The 18,486-nt window shown below is 38.8% G+C and overlaps 1 protein-coding gene across 3 annotated transcripts in view; it reads right to left on the bottom strand.

Moving 5' to 3' along the window:
* Nucleotides 1-605: 605 nt before the first annotated feature.
* sema4f (sema domain, immunoglobulin domain (Ig), transmembrane domain (TM) and short cytoplasmic domain, (semaphorin) 4F) overlaps nucleotides 606-18,486 on the bottom strand; it is a 62,392-nt gene continuing 44,511 nt past the window's right edge. For 2 of the 3 annotated variants that reach the window (XM_028038913.1, XM_028038914.1), the window contains 14 exons: nucleotides 11,362-11,498; nucleotides 10,465-10,524; nucleotides 7,095-7,193; nucleotides 6,638-6,749; nucleotides 6,425-6,544; nucleotides 6,181-6,329; nucleotides 5,913-6,094; nucleotides 5,550-5,691; nucleotides 5,245-5,458; nucleotides 4,904-5,013; nucleotides 4,627-4,778; nucleotides 3,607-3,662; nucleotides 3,304-3,494; nucleotides 606-2,170 (listed from right to left, as the gene is read on the bottom strand). In XM_028038913.1, coding sequence (XP_027894714.1) covers nucleotides 1,466-2,170; nucleotides 3,304-3,494; nucleotides 3,607-3,662; nucleotides 4,627-4,778; nucleotides 4,904-5,013; nucleotides 5,245-5,458; nucleotides 5,550-5,691; nucleotides 5,913-6,094; nucleotides 6,181-6,329; nucleotides 6,425-6,544; nucleotides 6,638-6,749; nucleotides 7,095-7,193; nucleotides 10,465-10,524; nucleotides 11,362-11,498 — 2,429 coding nt within the window. In that variant the 3' untranslated portion in view covers nucleotides 606-1,465. The remainder of the gene's footprint in view (nucleotides 2,171-3,303; nucleotides 3,495-3,606; nucleotides 3,663-4,626; nucleotides 4,779-4,903; nucleotides 5,014-5,244; nucleotides 5,459-5,549; nucleotides 5,692-5,912; nucleotides 6,095-6,180; nucleotides 6,330-6,424; nucleotides 6,545-6,637; nucleotides 6,750-7,094; nucleotides 7,194-10,464; nucleotides 10,525-11,361; nucleotides 11,499-18,486) is intronic. The other variant, XM_028038915.1, reaches the window with a different exon arrangement.

The raw sequence follows: 18,486 nt of genomic DNA, 5'->3' as shown, positions 1-18,486 counted from the left end.
AAACTGCAGATCAAGAGGTTTTTTAAATTCTGAATAAAAGTGAAGTAGGCCTGATGTCAAAGTTACAAAAACTGTCATTCCCGTATCCAAATGTAGAAATGGTTTATCAACTTCTGACTTTGAGTTTATCGTTTCTACCCTACAATGTGCATTGTTTACTGCAGCACCTGACAGAAGAAAGATCTCCAGGGAAATGGAGTAACCCTCCACTTTCATTGGTTTCCCTTGTTTACACTGTAAACTGATGGGTCAATAAAATTACCCTCCAATTCAGGATTCCATCTATCTAATAAAACTCAACATTGTCACAATTCAATGTTTCAAAATATGGAAAATCCTGAGCGTCCTCTTAATGAGTCTTCAGTCAGGAGCTTCTTCAGAGCCGCTGTAATACTGACTGCTACTCTTTGAAGAAAGGTCTGAGTTACAATAACATGTAATTCTCCTTTGGAATAAATAAAAGGTTTTGTTTTAATTTAATTTTAAATGAATCCAGAACACCAAACGTACTTTAATATCAGACAAACATAATCCTAGTAAATATTTCATTTAGAAATAATTACATTTTGTGATATTTAATGATTTCAGAGAAAGAAATAGGAAGATGCAATGACAACACCACTCTTTTATTATAAAACACATGACATAAAAAACAAGACATTTAGGTTGAAATCCACTTACAGAATGAGGTGACGGTGGCTCTGAGTTAAAAAAGGTCCAATCTTTAAGACATCATTTGAAAGACGTTCGACTTGTTTCGATAATCTGGAAAGCGGGTCGGCTCCCAAACCCGGACAGGAATCTGACCCTGAATCTGTGAAGCTCTTGGGGACAACAGTCATGTTGACAGGAACAGTCCTGTCTTTGGTTCTTTAGTCTCTGACAGCGACATCTCTCCGTCACTGGGGCCCAGACTGGTGCCAGAACTGGGCCCTGCGTGGCTCAGCAGTCCTTTGGTGCGTTTGGATCCATCAGGGTGTGCGGTATGAACGGTGCGACCACAGAGAGAGAGAATTAGCGACACCTAGTTACAGAGAAAGGAGCTACAACTGAAGTGCACTTTGCCTTTTGAAGTTCCATCGGTACAGGTGAATGACAGACAGTACGACAACAAAATATGGCTTTTCCACGTCTACGCATGTAGGCATTTCATCTTTTATTTCCTGCTAACATTGGAAATACATGACAACTGACTTTTATGTTCACATCTCAGTTATTTACATTTGCGATTTATATCCAAACAATGTAAGCTGTGGCTCTCCTGAGTGTTACAAGAGTGGTGTATCACACGCTTATATTTTTTATGGTGCGCTTCAGTCCATTCATAGAAGTCCTCTGAAGAGACTTTGACTCATATTCTCATAGATCCCTAGTCTCTCTCTTCATGCCACAGCTCCCATTCAAAGGCATTTAGCAGTACCTAAAGTGGCATTGAGTTTATTTGCAGATTGCAGAATGTTTTCCTTCATATTGAGCTTTCTTCACACGGAGCAAGTGGAGCTTGAAATTCTGACAAACTGACGAACTCGTCCTCTAGTCCTTTCTTCCTCGCTCCCAGCAATTCATCCACTCCATTTCCCTCCCCCGCCTCCTTCTCTCCCAAATCTGGCCGCCCCCAGTCCCTCGTCCCCGTCCTGCCCCCCAGCGCGTTCGCTACTAGGATCTCAGAGTTGAGCTTCAGCCCGCTGCCACTGGTGTCGCAGTTGCTGTACAGAGAATGCCCATTGCTCGTGTTACTGCTAATCCTGGAGCCGCTGTAGCTGTTAGCATGGGGGCCACCGTTACCCTGACTGCTGAGCAGCGTAGTGGCCGTGGTTGACGTCGTCTTGCCGTTTTGTTTTTCGGACGACCTGAATCCGTCCGACACCAGGCTGGAGCTGCTTTGGGACTGCGGCGTTGTCAAAGAGCACAGCAATTTCTGCTCCTTTCCCGATGACAACGAGTTATCGGGAGCGCGATTGCCAGAGCGGGTGCTGTTTTTCCACGGGTTTAAGACATAGAGGAGAATAGCTCCACATACTAGACCTAAGAAGAATAAAAGGACATAGATTGCTAAGTGATGTCGGTTTCCATTCAGAGCAGATGATCCTCTAGCATTGGGTTCCTCCAAGTTCAGGAAAAAAGCCGCTCGCCGGCAGGGGGTCGGGTCTCTGACGTTAGGTCCTCCCTCCTGAAAGACAAAAAAAAATACTGGGATAAAGCAAAAAGTGTGATACAATGCCTTCAAAAGGATTCAGACTCTTAAGTTAATTTGGTAAAACTACAAACTTTGTGCAATAGGATAGCGAAATGTTTGTGGAGATGCTAAGTGGGGAAAAAAATGTTTTAATTATATTTTTAAAGAAATTTTTTGTTAAAAAAATCCTCTGAAGTTCAATTTTCATATTATTATTATAGCTAATAATAATATGAATAATTATTAACAATATTAATTATTATTATTGATTATATATTTTTTAAAATACATTCAATTCAGAGTTCACTGCCAGCCATATGAGGAACAGTTAATATAAAAGATATTCTGTTCAGTTCATAATCAATTAATCAACTTTGTTTATGCCATTAGGCAGATTTGATTAGTGATTTGAGTCAGCTTTCTTGCCAAACAGGAAACTTTACCTACAGACATAATAAATATAAATATAACATGCTTTCCATCCAATCTAACTGTGCAGGAGTCGTTTTGCAAAGACACATTTTCAGTCTCAATATGTGTAAAGCTGCTAGAGACTTACCCCAAATGACCTGCAGCTAAATGTAGTAAAAGGTGATTGGAAAAGTATTGACTAAGGTCACATTATTTGGATTTTTGTTTGTTTGTACAAATTGAGGGCTGCACAGTGGCGCAGTTGGTAGCACTGTTGCCTTGCAGCAAGAAGGTCCTGGGTTCGATTCCCGGCCGGGGTCTTTCTGCATGGAGTTTGCATGTTCTCCCTGTGCATGCGTGGGTTCTCTCCGGGTACTCCGGCTTCCTCCCACAGTCCAAAAACATGACTGTTAGGTTAATTGGTCTCTCTAAATTCTCCCTAGGTGTGAGTGTGTGTGTGAATGGTTGTTTGTCCTGTATGTCTTTGTGTTGCCCTGCGACAGACTGGCGACCTGTCCAGGGTGTACCCCGCCTCCCGCCTGGAACGTAGCTGGAGATGGGCACCAGCAACCCTCCCGACCCCATTAGGGACAAGGGTGCACAGACAATGGATGGATGGATGGATGGATGTACAAATTGATCTTGCTCTATCACATAAAGTTGAGTCACCATGGATACTTTTGTAAGACTTCATAGACACAAAAATAAATCTGTACCAGGCATGTGCAAACGTAGCTCCCCAGGTTGTCCTCTGTCACGGTCACCGCCAAGTCAGAGTGGTGCTGCCTGGTGTGTCTGTGGGGAGGATACTCCCAGCTGCAAGGCCGAGGAGAAAGCTGGACACATGGCAACAGGATCTGCAGCCCAGGGGAGACTTTCAGCACCTTGGTGGATGGATCGCATCGTCCTACAGAACAGGGAAGCAGAGAGCTTAAAAACTGTATTTACCACGAGATGTGAAGGTTCGAAAACAAAAGAGAAACCTTTGCTCATTTTATGTGACACCTGGATCTACTTACCCGCTTGAGAATCACAGCTTTTTAAGGCCTCATCCACAACGTCACCTGAACCGGGACTGGAAGCAGAAAAACAGAGAATCACTCAGATTGTTGGCTAATGTTTGTTCTTCTATTTCCTTTTGTCCAATAACTATGTTTGGTTCATTTATTTTTAATTATGTGATGTTTTTTTTCTTAATATGTTTTCTGACTGTTTGGTCATTCATTATTATCACTTATTACAAATAAGGACTAACAGAACAAGATGGGTGTAACAGAATGGACTTCTTGTATAGTTAGCTACTTTAGTTACTGTTGTAAACTAACTATTATTAATCCAATCTAGGGCAAGCAAACAAAATAAAAATAAAGTGGCAACAAATAATCCGATAATTTTTTTAGCAAAGGAAAAACTATTAATTGAAATTTCTTAATTTAAAAATGTGATTTTCCCCATTCTTGCTACTTTCTGGCAAAATGCTGTGAAGTAAAGCAACTAATGTGACAAAAAAATGTCAATTGGTTGTTTAGGAAAGAAAAGGTGGCAGAAAAACAAAGAATAAAAAAATCAAAGTTTAATTAGTTCTTTGTTTGATGCTTGTCTGATTCCTGATATCTTTAATCACTGCTTGATTGTTAATTGTGGATTTTAGTAGTGTGGATTATTTTGGATTTTTTTTATAATTGCTCCTTTAATTAGTGCCTCATTAAAATTGATTTATTAATTTTCTTTAGTTTATTCTTTCTCTCTGTCTTTTTTCTTTCTGTCTTTTAAGAGACATTTCACTCAATATGTACATTCTAAACATACAGTTGAATTACAATAAAGTCTGTTTCTGTCTTATACATTACCCTGTCTTGACTATTTTCAGTGATGTAAGAAGAATAATCTTGATAAATATTTGATGAATGAAGCAAAACATTTACATTATATAAAATGGAAAGCGTCAAAGATAATCTAAAAGTCGCCTTTAATATCTAACTTAGGGGTAATCTGCCCTACATTTTCAGCTTCAGACGTCTTTCTGTTGTTATACTCACTCTGTGAGTGTGAATCTGCAGGTTTTGTCCTCTGCGCTCCACTCACAGCCAACTCCTCTGGCTCTGGCACAGACCTCACAGCTGGAGTACAGAGCGCAGCCTTCAGTCTGGACTTTAGCCACCGACTGCGGGCTGCCCACCAGCGCTTGGCCCTGGAAACAAAGCGACGCCTTACAGAACCAACACACACTAAAACTAGCAATTTAATTTTACGATTCAACAAGCTAAATAAAAAAAATGAAAGGCTGGATGTGAGAGACAAAAGCTAATGCTTTACCTGATGCATTATTATATTGTTAACAGGCTCTTGGGGTGAGAAAAGAGGAATCTCTTGAAGTAAAGTTGCATTCTGGTTCGCTACTGCCACCTGGTGGAGCTCCCCACGATCTACAACACAGGAACCAATTAAAATGTTTTTATTTAAGTTCAAATCAAGAAAAAGTCATATTAAATTAATACAAACTGAATTTTATTTTCTGCTGCTATTTTAAATATTTGAATTTTAAGCCAATCAACTGTTTGAGCATTTAAAAAATGTAGTTGAGAAATATAAGCATAGTGACTCAAAATAGAAGTTTTCATATCTTAGAAGTTTAATCTCTATTCCTTTCTTCTGACCTGTTCCAAGATGGAGGACGGCTCCTCTCCGGTCCTCCGCCTCGCCCATAAGCGTCACAGCCAGAGTGGTGTATTTAATCCCCTTCCGGACCAGCAGGGGCGCTGCAGTGACGCTGTTCTCCATCAGAGGGTGATCCCTCACAAAAGTCAGCACCTTATCAGGAAGTTTCAATGAGGATCCGAATCCCTGAGCCTTTAAGTCACTGTTCAAACACTAAACAGTAAAAAAAAAAAAAAGAAAATAGTTAAATGAGGAGAAAACAAAATGTATTACTGAAAGCAGAAAGAGCGGTGGCGCTCGGCACCTGGCCTGGTCTTGGTGTGGGGACAGTCTCAGGACTGTTCCAGTTCTCACATGTCTTCTTCAGCTCTTTAAAAGGACCGTCCATCACTTTGCTGATATCAAACAGACTGAAGACACACACCGCTGAGATATCATTGGGTTCCCTGGAAAAAAAGAAATTAAAAAAAGGGGCAAAATTAAAAAGCGTGGTTTAAAGTTTAGAAAACTGTTTTGTCTTACTTGTCTGTATCACGCCCTGGTAAAATATTAAAAAGGAAGTTACCATCTATTTAAAATTTGGTCACTGCTGTGCAATTTTTGCCCACATATTCAACACTTTTATAAAGCATATTTTCAGGTAATTGTTTTCTCTGACTGTTCTTACCACTGTGAGGTGAACAGCCCGTAGAAGTGTGTGCTGCTGGGGTCTTCTGGGGAGTGTTGAGTCGTGAAAACGTCTGTCAGGATGTTGTAGCGCTGACCACTCGCTTTGTCTTCACACACCAGCTGCGCCTTGAGAAAGGTGGTCCATCGTCGCTGCAGAGTCTTCATCCCTCCCACGTCAGACTGAACAATCAGACAGCGTATATTTACTCCAGCAAAGCCAAAAAAAGAAATGCAAATAAGTCAATTTCGTCAAATCTCTGGGTTACCTTGCAAACCCGCACCACCCTTGGCACTTTGGTGTACAGATCATGCTCTTTGGCCATCTCAGTGAAGAAGAAGTAGATTTTGTCGTCGTCTCCGGTCGGGTTGCTGTCTGGGGCCTGCTCTATCAACGCCGAGCTCACAAACTCTGGGTCTGAATATATGAATAACAAGAACAAATGTCCAGTAAGGTCATTCACAAGATCAAATGTGTGTATTTGGGTGCTGGAGAACTTCTGAGCGCCTCACCGTTGAGCCAGTTGATGGATTGGTCGGTTCGGACGCGCTCCTGCTCGGGGCCCGTTGCCCTGCAGATGTCATAGGAAGTTCCCAGGAAGTTACTGGTGGCTGCTGTGTATAGGATGCCATCTGAAGAGAAGAAAGAGAAACATTTATAACAGAGCAGGCTTGGGAAGCATGAATTAAGCCAGTTAAGAACTGATCCAAAGTTTTCCCACTTGCCTGCCATTACAGCTGTGTAACGCTGATTGGGCTCAAAGGGGCATTTGCCCTTCCCAGTCTCCATCTTCACTGCTCCATCCTCTGTTTTTTCCAAGGTGAAGGAGGGAAGGTCCTGCAGAATGACAGGAGAAAACCACGACTGGGTTAAACTAAACTCCCCAGAGGCGCCAGTAAGGATCTGGCTGAGCTGTAGAGTCAGTGTGAGGTGGTTCTATAACCACATACAAATCCATGAAAAACTCTCCTTAGATTTCTATTTGCATAAAAAGTAGGAAAAACATGTTTTATTTTCTATGCACCTAGACGTTTTACATGAAAACTGAATAAAATACATTTACGTTTGTGTCTGAAATTTAATAGCCACTCTTAACTCAAACACAGAGCAGATAATGACTTGTTTGCAGCCAATTATTTACATGCTGCTGCCTAGAAGTATGAAGATGATGGACACACTCACCAGAAATGCACACTGGGGGTCAAAGGCGTAGGTGCCACACACGTAGATGCGACCGTCGTTCAGGAACTCCAACAGACGGATGTAGTTGTTGCAGTCCGCCTGCAGGGGGAGACAAAGTTACAGAAATCAGTCAGGCCCAAGTTTGACTCCTTGGTTCAACTTCAACATTTTGTAAATATAATAATACATTCTTAGATTTCTGTGTGAAACTTTCCATGTAAATATACATAATATATCCCACATTTGAAGGTATATTGCAGATTGATGCACAAAGTAGATAAATAACGAACAATGGTGACATACCTGCATATGTTTTAATATGTTTTAAATATTAATATTTTGGTCTTCTAAAAGTTTTGTTTTGGGATGCAAATAGCTTTCTTTTGTTCATGATCCAAAAACAATCAACAGCAGACCAACAATGTAATACTTTTATTTCTTCTGTCTGTCTGAAGTGGAAAAATACCTTTATAGTCTCACCTCACTTAGCAGGAAAAGATGACGCAGGTAATTTATATTGAAGTGTGTTTGTGTGTGGGGGTGTGCATGTGTGTGTGTGTGTGTGTGTGTGTGTGTGTGTGTGTGCAGCACAAAGACTGCATGTTTTTCTGGATGAGCTCCAGGCCTGAGTCACCTCTTCCCCAGGGAACAGATCCTCTCCCAAGCCCAGATCATGTCACCTGAACCAGCCCTCCCCGCTAACCCGCACCAGCCGCCACCGCCATGCTGGTTCAGCTCCGTGGGAGGCCCACTGCCAACCAAAATACCCTCCAGTCATTAATACAGCCTCAAATCAGAATTACGAATGTAATGTGGCGCTTTAAATTAACACAACAATAAGACTATTGTTACTCTATTCATTTTTAATGACTAACTCTATGATTTCAACCTTTTAACTAAATGAAGCTGCCAGATGGAATAAGATATTCCTTAACTCATGGGTTCGTTGTAGGCAGTTTTCAGTCCTATGATGAATAAATAGATCAAATTAATTTGGAAGAAAATCTATTGCATCTGGCATTTCCATATTCATAATCTGTGTTTAGTAAAATCCTGCAGTAGTGATTTAAATTTTACCAGTTCAGCCAATGGGACCTGCAATATTGGTATCCACTTGGTGATACGATCATCAAATCAATAGATATGATTTCTGCAAATAAATACTAAATTTTTGCTTGAAATTTTGGAGACATGTCAGTAGTTCATAGAATAAAAGAACAATGTTCATTTTACTCAAACATAAACCTATAAAAAGTAAAATCAGAGAAACTGATCATTCTTAGTGGGCTCTTAAGTTTTTTTCCAGAGTTGTACCAGAGTACCATCCTGATCCAGGAAATAGTCTGTCTCAGTTTCTGGAGTGAAACGTTTCCTTCCCAGTTAGAAAATGTGGAAGGGAAAAGTGTAGCATGCCTCCCCACTTATGTTCAAGTTTAGCAAGTTGAACTTTAACCTCACACATATTTGCAGCCATCAAGCTGAAGCTAAAAGTATTAGCAAACATGTATGCAAATATTTGAGCCTGGATCAGCACAATTCTGATCCTGTTTTTATTGAAGAAAACTATGCATGGTATGTTGTCAGTGAACCTTAGAAAAAGACAATAAAAGCCCAGAGAAATATAACGTTGTGGTTAGCTTAGGAAAGCTGCTTGAGAAGAGGGTTTCTAAGTTAGCAAATGTTTAAGTAAACCGCTAGTTTCCTAGTTTCCCCAGTAAATCTACCTTCACTCTAAAGCTGTATAAACCCTGAAATGTGGTGTGAAAGGTGAGGAGACAAAAATGTTCTCACTCCAGCGGTTCTAAGCTGTCTCTTTCAAAGATAACCAAGCCCACAAACACATGCAGGTGGTCTTCTGTTGAGTCTGTCGCCGTGGTTTTCTAAACGCAGTCTTGCTTTTTCTCATAGTTGCTTCCTTCTCTCTTCTTATTCCCTCTAACTCAGGCATAATCTTTTAATCAATGTTTTTACAGGAAAAAAAAATCCCTTTGTATTCTTGCTTTTATCAGTGAGTCAGCTTCCCAGTTTTTTTTACACAGGAACAAAGAAATCACTAAAACTGCTAAAATGAACTTTGAGTACACAAAGGTGACTTACTGGAACACGGTTGAGAGGCGGTAATTTCACAAGTATCCATTAAAGCTTAAAAGCGTTGTCAATCTGACATTGCATTTTAAAAAAAACTATGAATCACTCCGGCATGAATGAACAAATACACGTTGTTAGCATTTACTTTAAGTAGACACAGTAGAAGAAGAGGCAAAGCTTGACTGTACTTTACGCTCTATTTAATCAGTTTCCGGCGGTTAGTGGACATCTGTGACTTTATATACAGCCTGTCTCCTGCTTCTGTGTCCCTTCGCGAGCTAACACGCTGTATGAGGGCCTGGCATCAGTCCCAGAACTTCATGTCTGATGCCCAGCAATATGGGCTTGTAAAACACACACACACACACCAATGTATACTACAAAAATAGGTGCAGAGGTAAATACAACTTGGATCCAGTACATACCACCTACAAGTACTTATGTCCCAAAAATATAAAAATAGTATCACAAAATTACATGAAACGTTTCAGGTTTTTTGTATCTTTGTCACTTGTTTTCCTTCATACAATACAAGGGATTTTTTCTTGTATTATTATTATTATTTTTTGTTGTTTTATGTAAATTTTATAGAAAATAAGAATGAAAATATCTAGTGAGGCTGACCACATCAATTGAAAAGAGTTACCCATATCACATTCACGTTGCACTGAATAAACAGAACAAAAAAATTCTAAGGCCAAAAAAAAAAAATTAGAATAATTGACCATAGAACTAGAATATGTATTAGCCATGCTGCACACTGTTGGTCAGCTGGCAGAAAGAAGCCTGCTATGCTTATCCCACAATCACAGGACAAATTAAGCATTTTGAAAAAAGGACAAAAAAACTTTTGGATGTCACAGATAACATCATTACCTAAGGAGTAGGTAATTATCCAATACTTTCAAAACTGTGTGATAAGTTGCAATTTTCTGTTTTAAATCAAATCAATTACGCCTCGTAGTACAATTTTATTTAAAATCAGGTCAAAGTGAACGGCATAAAGGAAATTTCAGTGGTTTTAAAGCCTGACTTTTTAAAACTGGTTCGAGCTGAAACCAGAAACTAGGCTAATGTCAAGCAAAAAAACTGAAGTTCATCATTTCTTTTTTTTTTTTTGTATTTTCCAGATTGTTGATACTGAAACAGCAAACAACAGGAGTTCTTCTAAATCAAGCTACACAAAAATTTAGCTAGAATTAATTCACAATACCTTATTGTGTCTATAAATCTGAGTTATTTCAAAATCAAACATGAGATGAAGGGCTTTAAAAAGTCTCACCTCCGTCTTTCCTTTCCCCACGCAAGATTTCCTCTTCTCTTCCGGTACGGCCCAATCAATCTAAAGGAAGGTGAGAAGAAAGAACCAGATAAGTCAACAACTGCTTACCAATAGCTAATCAATATCAGATTACCGTAATCACATCCTGTAATCCAAAATGATTTGCTATTGTTGCCTTTCACTGGAACAAGCTGATCTTTAAAGATCCTTTAACTCAAATATGTTATGTTCATATTATCAAGAGGTGAGACTCGCTCTTTTCTCAAACTCTGGAAGAAGTTTTCTTGCACAGTTTTCTTTCTTTGCCTCATGTGTCTGAAACATGAGGCAAAAGGGCAAATCCAGGAAAAACAATCCAGTTAAAAGTACAACACTTCGTTATTTATAATCCATATCCACATGTGTGAGATCCAGAAGTGATTGAAACTTGTCTTCTCATCTTTTTGGAATAAAAGAAAATTTGCTTTAAGCATAATTCACCCTTTCTCTTAGCATTTTTTAAGATTTTTTGTTTTTTATCAAATCAAGCCTCTTCTAGTGTTCATGTTATATACAAGTTCTCTAACTTTTATGAGCTGATCATCAGGATTTTGAATAGAACAGAATAGAAATATACTTTATTGTGTCACAATGGTTAATTTTCTGTGCAATAGCAATACTGTACAGAAAAGGCAAAATGTCAACATGAATACTTTGTAGTTATAAAACAAAATACTCCAGAGGATTTCAGGGTGACATACTTATAAAACACATAGGTTTGCAAGAATGAATAGTTTTCTCAAATGACTTATTTGTTTCATCTGGTGTGAAAAGGAAACATTTGATAATTTGGGTCCATTTCTATCCACACAGCCCACACACATATAAATTTGCTCTTATCCTGCACTGCAGCATCACCTTTTTTGGCGGTTGCTTCAGGTTGTTGGTGTCCACAGCTAGAATGGCATCTTTGGCGCCCAGGAAAAGGGTCCCTGTGGAAGAGTCCAGCAGGAAGGTGCTGAAGTTCGTCACACCCTTGAATGTCTCTCGCTCTGCTGGACAAAACAGAAAAAGAAGGAGAGGAAGAATTAGTGCCATTTCTCTGTCTGTGTTTGTTTTGAATCTGTTGTTCATGTGGAGCTCTGTATTTTAATAAAATTCATTCCCCTGGGAGACATAAAACAAGCTAAATAATAAAACATAGTAATGTACAGTAAACAATAGAATCTTCTCTACATAATGCATGGTGTGCTATATCAGCTATATTTGTCTCCCCTTCTGAAACGGATCACATAAATCAAATCCCAGAAGCTTTTGAACAGCGCTCCAGCTCTTGTTTGCTTTCTCAGTCAGTCACTCTCCCTCCTACTATTTTCCTCTTTACAACAAAGCACCAATGGTGTGTGTGTGTGAGGGGGTGTATGTGTGTATCCCCACTACAGAGAGGGGAAAAGCACAGCTGTTTTATTCAGTGTCTTTAGTGGAAGACTTTAACTGCACCTGTGTGTTTAAATGAGGGAAAATCTGACAGATTTCACAGCTTTTCTTTTCAAGCTGATCTATAATGAAAAGGGCCGGACATAATTACAGACAGAAGAGACGCACACCCATGCATGCAGCACAGCATTATGTCCAAAGAGGTAACTCAAGAGACTAGTTTGCACACACAACCTGATAAAACACAAACATACTGTACCCACTGATCACAGAGGATTTAACACTGATGCTGATCATTCAGGCATGGGACGTAAAGCGACACAAACGAATTTTACTAATTAATGAATCATGACTCTCATCAACAACACGGCTTACAGTTGTGTGCAGTTTTAGGCCCCAGTGGAAAAGATGCATCATGTTTATCCTGTGTGTACAGATCTGCCCCTCAAAATCCATTGTTACACCAATAATTTATGGCAGAAGAAATCTGCTAATAACTCAAATTAAATGAACTACAACATAAAAAAAAGAACAAACACTACACATACGTTTATACTCTGCACTACAATGACTGCCTTCCGTTCAAGCAACGTACTGCATTTCCTTTAAACATTTCCATTATGGAGGAGAAGAAGACAAAGAGTAAACACAAACAGCATGGGCTGCATGCCCACTATTAACTACCAATGGTGCCAAAATATGATTAGCAGCATTCAGCTGCCAAAACTCATGTCTGTAACATAATTCTTTCTCCTGATTACTATTCATCAAAAATAAGATTATTTTGTAGTATTTAAGATTTCACTTTACAGCTGGCAACAAAACAAACACACAAAAAGAGCAATCTGCAAGGATAAAACATATGTAGCACAAATCTTTAGAAATGCTGTGCATGATTTAGAAAAGCAGCAGCAAATATAGTTTATTAATCCATGTCCAATGAAATGGGTACAAGAACTGTGTGACTGTATAGAGCAGACAAAATTACCTCAGTTATTTCCAGATAAATATATTTTTTATTATTTTAAATGCCACAAACATCCAGACATAAAAAGTTTCTTGAATGACCAAACAACTTTAGCAGAGAACTAGTTTTAATTTGGATCTGCTGTTTGCTACAAAGACTCATTTTCCACTTCCATTTTTCCTCTTTAGTTGACTCTATAAAAAAATATCACAAATACCATTTCGAAGGGCAGAAAAATGTTATTTCACCTCCAACAAAATGATTTCCAAAAGAGCTATTTGAAGAAAACTTGGCATATAGATGATCGAGTGAAGGACACTGAATCTCACAGATCCATCGTCAGAATTTTTTTTGATTTCTTAAAAACAGGAGTTTCATATTATTTTAGGCCTGACACTTTTCGTTTTACTCTCCATTTGTCCACTTTACCCATTTTTCCTCAGTGGTACGTGTAAATCTGTTGTCGTGGTCACCTTTAAAGACTACGCTGAAATGAAAATCATCAGAAATGTGAAGATTTACTGACCAAGACCACTTTGAAAAGGTCATAGGATGGTTGGGCTGCAACCATTACTGAAAAATGTTTAAATAAAACAACTAGAGCAGCATCCAGGTGTTTTCTCTTGTCTTCTCTAATGATTAGATGGAAAAGCAGAGAGGACAGATGAGGGAGACAAACCCATAACTATTTTGCAGGTCCAGCACATAAAAAAGCAAACCACCTACAGTATATCTGGACTGTGTTCAACAGAATAACACAACAACATCAACTATCTATGAAAAGCCCAGTTTAAATTCTCTAAATTACATAAAACTTAGATTTCCTGGAAGATTTCAATGGACAGAAAATGTATCCAAATGCATTTTGGAGCAACATGACCTCCAGTGTAGCAGCTGTCGACTGAAAGATTTACACCGGCGCAATCATCCTCTGTTTCTTTTACGTCAGATGAGACTCAAAGCGCCACATCAGGGCAGCCTGATAAACGGCACTCAGCGCTGACATGGTTTTCCACTTAAGAGACCGTCCGTCTGTCTGCGCTGCGTCGTTCGGTTCTGCAAAACGAGAAGACCCCAACAGCACACTGACATCTGCCAGTAACCCAATCAGACACTTTCTCTCCTCTCGCCCCTGTCCAGACCCCACCGGCCAGATAGCCCGTGTCTGTTTCCCATAACATTTCACATGAATGTCATTTCTCATTTACTAAGAAGCCATCTGTTCCGCTAATGGCCTCCAGGCTGTCAAATCACAAGAGCGGCTCTCATTCGCCCTGCGCTTCCTGGAAATTAGTCAAAGCGACGACAAAGATGTTGAGCAACACAAGAAAACTGTTAAATGTCTTCTGTAGAAGTGGGCTTTTATCGTATTGTTTACCATTTATCGTGAAACAATTCTTATAAGAATTTTGATTTACTGTTATGATAAATTTCAGCTGTAGATGTTAAATACTTCTTTAAAAAACTGACGGTGTGTTTGGAAATGTTATTTTTACTTTTCTATTCATTTCGGTTCCATTAACGCATCAATAAATGTCAGTAATTTCAAAAATATGATGAAATGCAGCTACTGGGAGCAGTCCAGTGATTTAAACCACACTTTTCTAAGTAAATGGCATCTTGAAGAATCTTATTTCAGATGACTGTTTTTCAAGACGAATATTTCTGTTTGTGGCATTTGAATGATGTGCCATTTTGTCTACATACTGCAAAGCTATTTATCACCTAAAAAATAAGTAAATGGTTTTTTAATCTTTATCGTTATCACAACAGTACCATATTTTCTAATTCTAAATCCTTATTGCCCATCCTCCACTATATAACTGGCAGATTATTACACTTATAACAGGAGATTTTTCCCATGTGACCAGTGAAACAATCTGCCAATGGAACTAGCATTTTTTCATCAATGTCAAGGAATTATTGACTTCAAACAAGCTCTTATAACTTTCTGAGCAGTTACTTGTAAATTAGTTCCATCTTATTTCAAGTGTAATAAGAGATTTGCACTTGAAATGAGACCAAAAATACTTGGTAATGTTTTGTGTTTTTGCTGTGTCGTTTTCAGCCCAGTTTTCCGACACTAGATCGATCACTCTAATCTCTTAAAAACACAAAGAACAAGTAGTAAAACCATTTTTTTTATTTCCTTTTTCTGTTGCCATCCCAGCTTTTTGTTGCCCTCACACCTCACAACCCTGAGTCGACTTCTTCAACAGCGTATTTCTTCATTTCAGGGCTCACACACATACATATGCATGCAGCCATGTGTAGCAAAGTAGACATAAGTGTTAGTGACACGAGCCAAAGGCAAGATCTGGAGTCACGTCCTTGTGAACTCTCCTCACTTGCTGTGTAGGACACACACATGCACACACACATCAACTTGCACACGATGGCACCACCTGCTGTTCACCCAATGTAGAGAGATGATTCCTAGAGCTACACCATCTGCCTCTACATTAGCAAAATGCAGGACTCTGACAGACATACACACTCTATTATAATCTAAGTTTTTAATTTATATCTTTAAGGTAATTCCAACCACTGTTAGCTTGGTGCACCTCATTATGTTTAAATCCCACATCCAGTCTGTGGGAGTTTACTTCCTCATTAATATGGAGCGTATGCATGTGGTTGCAGATGTACTTCTCCAGCAGAGAAGCCTTACAATAACATAAAGTTTGAGATGAATTTACTCCTTTGACTGAAGGTGATTTTTACTCTAACCAAACAAACTGAGGTCAGCCAAAAGTAGACCAGTTGATGCAGTTGTTAGCGCTGTTGTCCTGTAGCAAGAAGATTTTCTCCATTACAGTGAGGATTATAATACCAAGGTGACACATGCAGTAACAAATAACAGGTGGGTAGGCTTTTATTTATAAGCTATAATCTCTAAAATCTATGTATGCAAAAATGTATCAAGAAGACTGAGGATTGGGACTCTAAACAGAGTACAACTTGCATAGCCCAGAATAAAAAAAACTTTTACATCAATCAATACAATTTCACCACCATTTTATGTTAGCTTTAGCATTTTAGCCACTGAAATTATACATATGGTGAGACGATTCAAGCATGCCGAGTGTGAATCAGCAACAGCAACTGAAATGCATCTAACCAAATATGGCCTCCAAGCTGACCTTTACGATTGTGATATTGCAACCATTGGTATTGCGATAATAATAGCGAATCCATATATACTTACTTTTGCCCTTATCCCTTTGCTTTGGATATTTACTGTGAAAAGCAAGGCTAGCTCACATCTTTCCCCTGACCATCGGTCAAACAGGTTCAAACAAAGTACAACTGATTCTACAATCATACGTAAAGAAACTTTGCAATTAAAATAAATATTACAATGTCTAATGTTGTGCTTGTAGTAGCATAGTTTATGTTTCTGTAAGTAGAGAAGAACTGTATGTATATGTCTGAATAAAACTAGGTTACAAATTACTTGTCATCTTTGCACTTGTATGTTTATGCAAATTAATCAGCAGCAAAAGAAAACATTTAATATTCTTGTTTCAGAATGTTAAGCTTCACAGTTTATTTATTCTGAATAAACTTCTGATTTGTTTTCCTTCTGTTTGGGGAATTTTGAAATGTTGTGTTATTTTCTGTCCCCATGTGGTTTCAGGCTCTCTGCACCTGTTACTCATCTGCAATCAGCGCTCCAGCCATCAGTCAGTAAAACTTCCTGGTTCTTTATCAGATCCTCCTGTTGTTTTCCTGAACCCTGTCGGTTTCTGCTGGCTTATGCTAAGCTGACAGTTTCACGGTTTATTTTTTGAGCTCCGGAGTCTCAGTTCAATTATTTAAGTGAATCTGCCTCATGGTTCCCTGCCTTTCTGTCTCCATTTGAATCCTTTGGATTGATGACATCTTGAAGGTCTGTTTGCCCACAAGGAGCGAGAGTCGATTTTTATTTCTTTTTATCGTTAATTTTTTAAGGATCTGGGTGAAACTATTGTATCTTGATCTTGTCCAGTTTACCTGATAATGATTCAAGCCATAGTGGTTACTAACACATCAACAGGATATATTTTATATTGGAGTGTGACGCATTAAGAGATTTCTTGCATATGTTTTATCTCATTTATAGTCACATTTAGACAACTGATGAGCTTTCTTAATAGCAGCAATGTGATATTTTCTCATATGAGACAATAATATTGCACAAATATAAAAGTAGAATGTGTAATTATCTGAAATATGTTGAGAAAAAAAATCTTATCTAAGGCAAAAAGCGAGCGGTAGCAGTATAAATGAGTAAGTACTCCTAAAATACAAAATTCTCTCCCCCGCCATGAATCATTCATTCATTATACATTAAACATGACAGAGAGGCTTCCAGGGAGGTATGCCAACAGCGAATGTGTGTGTGTGCGTGCACAGGGGTGTGTGTGTGTGTTGTCCATTAAGGATTTAATAATCTGACTTTTGCTCTGAGGGACCAACCTCAGTCCTGCGGCTGCAGGGCACCGAGGGACCAAGTGGGAAGTGATAAATTATACACCTCCCTTCTTCTTCTGTCAATCAAAACTGACGGGATGGAGAGTAAAGCTGGAGGGAGAGGCGCACATGTTCCTTCCCCCACAGTCTCTGAACACACACGCCTACTCACCCCCACACACACACACGTGAATGTTCGGCGCCTGCAGAGAGACAGGACACAGCTGCACGATCACCACAATCCCACAGACACACGTGTGTACAGCCACTCAGTGCCATTTTAAATTATGCAGCTGCAGCTTCCTCTAAATGATACGTTTTGGCAAAACTACTTCACAGGTTAATGTAGAAAAGCAGCTATTGGTGGAACCGTCTGAAAGAACTGGGAGTCTGACCCACTCCATGTTTGCTTCTTACCCTAAATTACTGCATCTCTGTGTGCCGAAGAGGGAAAACGGCTTTCCTGTTCTGTTCTGTTGGTCATAAACACCTGTTGAGAGTTACCCAACTGGGGTGATTAAAATTTATGGATAATTTTAATGTCTAGTTTCAGAAAAAACACAAACATCGATATCAGGCTTCCGGTTTTTTCTAACGTCTTTCAATTTAGGCGGGTAAAGCTAAATCCTTTGTCTCTTCAACTCCAGAATAACAAAGCTCTTAGTGTATCTTTGAATGTCTTCTCAATGTTATTTATTTCAGTTTTATTGTAGAGAACTTGAGTCAGCCTTAATGTTGTTTTTAGAGTGATTTACAAATCCAGTTTATTTAAGTAGCTTCTCGAGGCAATTTGCACAACAAATAGAATCAACTCATACACTGAACTAAAGATTTTCAAGAATTTTCATGCTATGACAAGAGCAAATAACGAGAATGAAAATGGATTAGATAACTTGTCCTGTTAGTAGAAAAGGAAGTCAAGTTTTATTGTTTTTTTTTAATGTTTCATTGTTTGAATTATGAAGCTGAGCTTGAGATGCTGCTCACCTACAGTCCTAATGTCTAATGTAACGTTCATCACCAAAGTGCTGATCAGAATAAACACAGAAACATTTTTAACATTTTTGGAACATTTATTTATCTTTATATTGTTTCTAAATTGCTCATTGTCTCTACTTTGACTGATGACAAATGTCAGCTATTCAAGTATATCCTGCCTTAAATGTTAGTAGATTGTGTCAAAA

The sequence above is a fragment of the Xiphophorus couchianus genome, chromosome 14 (assembly GCF_001444195.1).
Source record: "Xiphophorus couchianus chromosome 14, X_couchianus-1.0, whole genome shotgun sequence".
NCBI lineage: Eukaryota > Metazoa > Chordata > Actinopteri > Cyprinodontiformes > Poeciliidae > Xiphophorus > Xiphophorus couchianus.
The sequence above is the reverse complement of the archived record's forward strand: the minus strand, read 5'-3'. Positions and strand labels throughout refer to the sequence as shown.